Raw genomic sequence first — 7815 nt, 5'->3', positions numbered from 1 at the left:
GGGCGGCCGGAGTGGGAGAAACCGGTGAACAAGGAGGAATGTATGGAATGGTAAGACATGAGGCTGGAGAATGAGATCCAGAGATTGGGACGTGGTCCAGTAAGCAGTGGGAACCACCAAAATTTAAGTAGGTGTGTGATTTGTTAGATTTATGTTTAAAAAGAAGGAAGGAAGGGATGTAGAGAGAAGGGAGGAAGGCAAGAAGGTGGGTTGCCATTGCGTGGTGACTGGAATTAGAGAGTAAAAGAGGAGGGTTCATTTAGGAACTTAGCGTCAGGCCTTCTGGCCAGAAATAATGGAGGCTTGGCGGAGAGTGAGGCTCTTGAATAGAGAGATTCGAGTGCTGTATGAATGGAGGGAGGAGTCAAGAGTGCCATCTGGGTTTCTACTTATGTGATAGGGTGACCACAGATGTCCATCACGAAGATAGGCGGCTTTGGGGGCGGAGTGTGACCTGCTCCGCCTTCCATGTCCCGCCTATCGGTTGTAGGATGGCGTCGATTGGCTGTTTCGAGGAACGCGCCAAAAACTGACAAGAGCGGGAGGGAGGTGTATCCTGTCGTCATTTCCGTGATATTTTCGGTCCTCCCTTTCCCGGGCGCCCTAGCTCCGGAAATCCGTCCGGGACAGCCATTTTGACTTCCCGACCTTGGACTCTGACGGCTGTCAACCGTCCACCCGGTGCGGTCATGTCTGCGCTGACGCCGCTGCTGCTGAGAGGCCTAACGGGCCCGGCCCGGCGGCTCCTGGTGCCGCGTGCCCAGGTCCATTCCAAGCCTCCGCGGGAGCAGCTCGGGACCATGGTGAGGAGCGGGCCGGCCCGGGAGCCCCGCGGCGGATTCGGGGCCGGCCCGGTCTGGCGCGCTGGACCTCGGCGGCTCCGAGGACGCCCTGCGCGCCGCTGCTCGGCCGGGCGTGTCCGGAGGGCGCTGGGGACAGTGCCCGGGTCACAGCCTGTCGGTCGGTTCACCGGGGGGCCTTAGTGAGCACTTGGTGAGAAACTACTGAGAGGGCAGTGATGTTATAGAAAGTAACGGGGTGGCACTTCGTCAGCGACGGTAGTAATTGCTACCGCGATGAGTTAGTAGGGCAGGGGGCAGCGAATACCCAGCGGGTCTTTGTAATTCGCAGAAATATGGGAGGGTCTAATCCTTAATGACAACTGTCTCCTGTTTGGCGCCTTTATGCCTTGCCTCAATGGCAGAGCCCAGCCTCGAATGCAAGTCTCCGGAACCCAGGCCTGCCGGCCTGCAGCCAGGAGCAGAGCCGGGAGGCCGCTGCGCTTGAGGACTGACACCCGCTGCGCGCCTGCGCTGTGCCAGGCGCTGTGCCCACACTGCCGTGCAGGTCTCAGGCAGCCCTCTCAGGGACCCGAGAGGAAAGGGCCATTACTACTCCGTGGAGCGGTACTGGAATTTAGGAGCAGTGTGTCGACTTGTCAAAAGTCACACCCTTCAGTGGCAAAGAAGGAATTGGGACTCAAGTGTGACTCCAAATTTTGCTGTGACCTTTAACTACTACAGGGAATATGGAAATGGCTGTAGGAAGCCTTTTATCCCCAGCCCCAAAGGTTCCACAACAGTCCTGGAAAGGAGATGGGAAGGGAGGGTTTTTTATTTTATTAATTTTTAGAGAGAAGAGAAGGGAGGGAGAAGAAAGGGACGGAAACATCAGTGTGTGGTTGCCTCCCGAGGGCTCCCTACCTGGGGGACCTGGTATGTGCCCTGTCAGGCATGTGTCCTGACAGGGAACAGAACCGGCGACCTTTGGGTTCCTAGGCCGTTGCTCAATCCACTGAGACACACCAGCCAGGGCAGGGAGGGGTTTTTAAGGCGAGGAAGGGGAGGTGCATTTTTAGAATGATCAGCCCATGCAAGGTTCCTGGATCCCAACAGACCAGCCATAAGCAGGTTTAAACTGTTGCTCCCATCCCTTCCCTTTATTAACTGATGGTGGATTTCTCTGTGGAGCCTAACTAACCTTGCCGGCCCCCACTTCCTTATTTGACCCTTGACCTCGAGGCCTGGGGGAGCCTTAGACCTGCTATGTTTCTTCCTTCTGGAGCCTGAGTCTTCACTCATTGAGGGGGCCTTTGGGCTGGGCTGCCTGGGAAGGCCGCTCAGAAGGCCAGAGGCCTGGGGGGGTTCCTTACCCGGGGCTTCCTTCTCTTGTGCTCTGTGTAGGATCTCGCCATTGGGCTCACCTCCTGCTTCCTGTGCATCCTCCTGCCGGCCGGCTGGGTCTTGTCTCACCTGGAGAGCTACAAGAAGCGGGAGTGAGGGGGCTGCCCTCTCCCTCACCCTGGGACCCGACCACCCTGCCCGTCCTGATGGTGCCCGCTGCATTCCCGGCTCGTGTCCCCAGAGCCCATCCTTCAGTTACAATGACCTCTTCTGCGATCGTGACCTTGATTTCTCCATCGGGACATCCTGGGACCACATATTTCAGTTTATAAGGCCCTGTTTGGTAGGACCCCCCTACCCCTTGTAACAATAAAGTCTATTTAAATCTTGCCTCAGAAACTCATGGTGACTTTGCCCTGGGCTTCTGCCTCCACGCTTCAGCAGAGGTTGCTTTTGGGTGGGGTGTGGAGAAGGGGGCTTGGCTGGTCTCAGGGTCCCACTGGCTGGCTGCCGGTGGGAGGTCTCCGGTGCTCAGACAGTCTCCTTGCTGGCTGGGAGGGCTCTTTTCTCTGTGTGCTTTCGTGATTTGAAATGTTTTCTGGCTTCGTGGGAAAACAAAGCCTGTGGTCCCTGGGCAGCCTTTCGTGCTCATCTTCTCTAGCACCGCTGGTCGCGCCGCTGGTCTCTAGGCTCAGGGCTCTGTGTGTTTGTCTGGCCCCCGTTGGGGTCAGCCTTCCCCCTCAGCAGTCGGTGGGCTGCAGCCATTTCTCAGGTGCCGTTGCCTTTCCTGGTTGGAGGGCTCCATTCTTTTTATCACTATATCCATAAATGCTTATGGGTTTCTTGTTCTCCCGGCTGTTTCTCTGTCCCTTCCCCTTCTTAGCTTGGGAGATTTACTGCTCTTTCATCCCTAGGGCCCTTCCTGGGGGGCTGGGGTGGCTTCCTTAGCTGGGCGATGCACTGCGTGGAGCAGAGTCCTGACGTCGTGTCTGGAAGGAGCTCTCAGACCTGCCGCCCGCACCCCTGGAGGACAGCTCCAGCTCTCCTCTGTGTTCCCTTTGCTGGGGTGAGCTGCGTGATTTCTGAACAGACACAGGGTCAGCGTCCCCCGTGGAGCCAAGGCTGCCAGGACTCCAGGGGCCGGGATGGAGGCAGAGCTGCCGGGTGAGAGCCAGGGGCTCTAGGGTGTGGTTGGCTTTAGGCTCCAGGCATCGGAACACACATCTCCCCAAAGCCTCCGCTGCACGGCTCTCGTTTCCTGATTCATGTTCACAGAAGCTCAAGGTGGACCCTGCTCTCCCTCCCTTTGTCTAATCCTTCTTGGCCTTCTCGTGTGGTGTCCCGTGATGCCTGTGGGGCTCAGTGCCTGGATCCTGTATCAAGTTCAGCTCCTGCCCATGGCTGCTTCCCTGAAGGGTGGGGAGCTGGTCACCTGCCTCCCGAAAGGCTTGTTTGCTTCTACACAGGCCTGGCTTTGTGTGTCTGTGCCTGAAGGGACAGCGCCTAGAATGCTGCGAGGTACTCACAGGTTGGGGTGTCGGCCAGGGGAGGGGCAGCCCAGGTGGGATCTGAAGGGCCTACCTAGTCCAGGATCGGGTGCGACGGCGTGGGGGGCATACACTTGGCACCTGCAGATACCTCAACAGCTCCCTTGTCTTTGGGGGGAGGGGCCTTATGGCCATCCTCTCCCAAACTACGGCGTCACCCCTGTGCCTTGCCTCACTCTGGGAGGCTTTGCCTTTGACACATCTCCAGCAGAGCACTCCAAGCTGCTTGGTCCTCGGTTGGCCTGGGTTGCCATGAACACCGATCAGGCCCTAAGGTAGCGATGTAGCAAGAATGGGACCCCAGGAGAAAAGAGCTGTCTTAAGTTTCTATAGTAATTCCACTGTCCTGCCAAGGATTTTGATTTGGATGTCCCCCACTTTTCATGCTTCTGGAACGCAAAGGGACAGCGGTCCCCCTTGTCCTAGGAGACAGCAGCATGCATGGACATGGTTAGGGTCACACACTTGGGGGTGGAGAGAGAGTTTAGGGTGCAAGTGACCTGTCAGTTTTGAACCCTGTTCTTCCTTTGGTTCTTAGTGTGGTGACTAGGTCTTAAATGTGGTCACATTTCAGTGCCCCTCTCTCACCTCTAACTGAATCGGATGCTGGGGCCATTATTCCCTATGGAGAACGTGAGGCTCCCTGTACTCCCAAACGCCTCTTCTATGTCTGAGGGCTTCGGCCCCATCCCGAGTCTCAGGGGCACTGGCTGGCGGCGCTGGTGTGCACACGGGCGAGGGGCAGATGGCAGCCGTGGCTGCCACTGGAATGTCGAGAGCAGCAGACTGGGAGGCAGAGAGGTCTGGGTTCGAGGCCTGGTTTGGCCACTTACTTTACGACCTTCTGCAAGTCATCCAGCTTCTCTGAGCCTCAGTTTTTATCAAATTAAGGTGGGTGGCCAGGAGAGTAATGTCCTCCCCGAGATGTCCATGCCCTAATCCCTAGAATCTGAATATACCTTACCTGGCACAGGGGACTTTGCAGATGTGATGAAAGGTAAGTGTGTTGAAGTGGTAGGTCACCTGGTGGGCCCCATGTGGTCACGAGTCCTTATGGTGGATGGCAGATGAGGAAGGCAGATGACGGTCATCCCAGAGATGCCACCTGAGGACTCTGCCCCGCTGCCTGCCTGCCTGCGCTGGCTTTGGAGGTCGAGAAGGTGGGCCAGGAGCCAAGGAACACAGTGGCCTGTAGGGACTGGGCGCAACCCTCAGTTTACAGCCAGGAAGCACATGGGGACCTCGGTCCCTGCCACAGCTGCAGGCGACGGAACTCTGCTGCCAGTGTGGGCAGGTAGGAAGGAGGTCCTTCAGAGCCTCCGGAAAGGGTCCCAGGCAGCAGGTGAGTCATTTTTGTCCTGCGTGACCCACACCAGACCTCGGACCTCCAGAACTGTGAAGCTATACACTGTGTTCTTTTAAACCGCTGGGTCGGTGGTGGTCTGTGTATGGCAGCAGTGAGGGAACCAGCACATCACTCTGGTGCTTGGAGGCTCTCCCAGAGAGTCTGGCACACTCAGACTGGGTCCTCAACAGACTTAAGATTCTTTTTTAAAGATTTTATTTATTTTTGGCGGGGAGGGGAGGAAGAAAGAGGGAGATTGCAAAGAGAAACATCGATCGGTTGCATCTCCCATGCCCCCAGTAGGGGATCAGTCTGCAACCCTGGCATGTGCCTTGACCAGGAGGAATCAAACCAGTGACCCTTCACTTGGCCAGATGGTGCCGAACCCACTGAGCCACACCAGTTAGAACCAGACTAAAGATGTTTTGGAGTGTGAGGCATTCATAGGAGGACAGTGCCCCGAGGAAGAGGGTGAGTCTAGGATGGGGAGGTCTCTCCCTTCGCCGCCTCTGCCCCTCCTCTGCTTGCTTTCTGCCTTGGGGGGCCTGGAACCTGCCTGCAAGCACCAACCTGGCCTGCAGGCCTCACGCACAGCCCCTGCCACGCTTCGTCAGTCTGGCCTCTGATTCTGGGGCTGCCACCTCGACCCTTGTGGGTTCCTGCAGCAGCAGCCCCAGGGGTTCATCTGGGGGCAAGCGCACTCCCACTCTCCCATCCAGCAGCTGCCTGCCTCCTAAGCTCAGAAAGGATCGCTGAGCCCTCGTGTTTGGCTAACCTTTGAGGCTTTTTCCTGGCCACAGCCTTCCCAGGGCCCATGCCCGTGTCCTTGTCACCTGGCTTTCTCCACTGAGAGGTGGAAGAGGTTGGGTGGGCCTGGAAGCCATGTGGCCCCCTGGGCCTCTCTGCTATCCTGTAAACCCTTCCTCTGAGGCCAAGGTTTTACGTAATGGGGTCCCGCTATGGGGTCTTCTCTCCCTCCTCCTGACAGAATCCTACAGATGTGGGGTGCAGGTCCGCTGCCCGCCAGCAGGGCTGTGAGGAGGCATCTGTGCCATGTCAGTATCTGCAAAATAAAGCTCTGGGCTGGCGCCTGTCCCCTTTGCCACGGTGTCCCACAACAGCCGGAACCACATTGCCAGTGTGGCTGTTTCTGTACAGACCTCGCCGGCCAGGGGCAGAGGCGCCAGCCGTCTCTGGGTCGGCTGCTGGGAGGCAGAGGCAAGTCTGGGGCTGTGCTGGTGGCTCCTGGCAGGTGTGCAGCTGAGCTTTAGAGGCGTCAGGGCAAGAAGCAAGACTAAAATGGTAAAGAGTAACCCACGGAATGAGGGTAAGAGAGTTATTAGGCACAAGTGAACCAACATAGAAAAGAGTGTGCTCCCTTCCCTGCCATGGACCCTCGTTGAAGGAGGGGGTGGAGAGGTTGGAGTTGTCTTAGAGCTATTTTCAAGATTTTGAAAAGCCTAATAGATATGTTTTTGTCATCAATTGTCTTATTAACCGTTCATAAATACCAGCTCTACTCTACTAACCAATGAGCTGACTGGCAGTCACAGATTTCACTGTCAAAATCCGGAGAAGGAATGGAGTTTGGTAGGCACGGGGTTCAAATTGGGTGGACCCTTTGTTTTCCTGAGTTTGGAAGAAACCCCAAGGCTCAGTGACCCCATAAATAGTAATTTGCAGTGTTTCCGGGACACAGATGGGACATTTGTAGTGTTGGGGTGGGAACGTCACCGTGGGCTGTGTGGTGAGCCAGGCACCACTGCACCTGCCTCCGGGCAGGAGGAAGCGCGTGCGCATGGTCAGTCTCATTCCCCTACTGTCAGGAGCTAAGGGACCTGATGGGGGCCCAGGCAGGCCGCTCCAGCGCCAAAGGCCACTGCGCTGTCATGAAAAAGGCCCTGAACAGGGAAAAGCTAGGAGCCAGAGCTCCGGACTGCGGACCCGCTAGATGGCAAGACCTTCAGCGTTCAAGGCCTTGCCACTTTGCAACCATTTTATTTTTAGGTAATTCACAGGCAACTTTAACGTCACACAGAAAGATCCCGGGTACCCTTTACGTGCTTTCCCCCACGTAACATGGTAACATCTTGCAGAACTAGAGTGTACGTAGCAGGGTACTCACACACACCTGAGATGCGGGATGTTTTCATCTCCACAGAGATCCCGCCTGTTTCCTTTTTACGCTAACACCCACTCTCCTCTGGCCCCCACCTCCTCCTTAACCCCTGGCAGCCACTCGTCTTTTTCATTTTTATCAACTCCCCATTTTTAAAAAGACCTTGCTTTTTTCAATCAGAAGAGCACAGGGTCGAGTTAGGTCCTGAGACTCTGGCCGTGACACGAAGGGAGCGGGTTCTCCCTGCCGGAAGCAGGACACCAAAGCCCGCTCAGAACGCAGGCCTGTGGAGATGGGGTGGTGTCCGGGCACTGATTCCCTGACTCCTCGGCCAGGCGCTCCTCCCTGCCGTGAGTTCGGTACCCAGCGCAGCACTGCTGCCCTGGGTGATTTTAATTTTACCTTCCTACTTATCTCCATCATACAATCCACGTTTCGAATTGCAGAGAAAGGAAAACTGAACTGGCTCCGGGAGGCTCTTTTCAGCCCCAGGAGCTTGGAGAACCTGGGAAGATGGAGCCCAGGAAGTGCGCGGGTGCAAGGTGGGTGGGGCAGCCGTCCCAGCACCAGGCTGCGGCTGAAAGGGCAAACACCCCCTCTAAATGCCTACGCTCGAGGGGTTCCCGTTGCTAGAGGCGTTGCCAAGGAGGGGCCACGAGGAGGGCCTCTCTTCCGGGAGGA

General features: G+C 56.7%; 1 protein-coding gene across 1 annotated transcript; it reads left to right on the top strand.

Annotated features, from left to right (window-relative positions):
* Positions 1-617: 617 nt before the first annotated feature.
* Positions 618-2376, top strand: LOC119045463 (cytochrome c oxidase subunit 8A, mitochondrial). Its single transcript, XM_037140201.2, has 2 exons — positions 618-803; positions 2184-2376. Exons 1-2 carry the CDS (start codon positions 690-692, stop codon positions 2277-2279), a joined length of 210 nt encoding a protein of 69 aa, XP_036996096.1. The 5' UTR covers positions 618-689; the 3' UTR covers positions 2280-2376.
* The last annotated feature ends 5439 nt before the right edge of the window (positions 2377-7815 follow it).

This window comes from Artibeus jamaicensis, unplaced genomic scaffold, assembly GCF_021234435.1.
Source record: "Artibeus jamaicensis isolate MK-2021 breed Jamaican fruit bat unplaced genomic scaffold, CSHL_Jam_final scaffold_614, whole genome shotgun sequence".
Taxonomy (NCBI): Eukaryota; Metazoa; Chordata; class Mammalia; order Chiroptera; family Phyllostomidae; genus Artibeus; species Artibeus jamaicensis.
The sequence above is the reverse complement of the archived record's forward strand: the minus strand, read 5'-3'. Positions and strand labels throughout refer to the sequence as shown.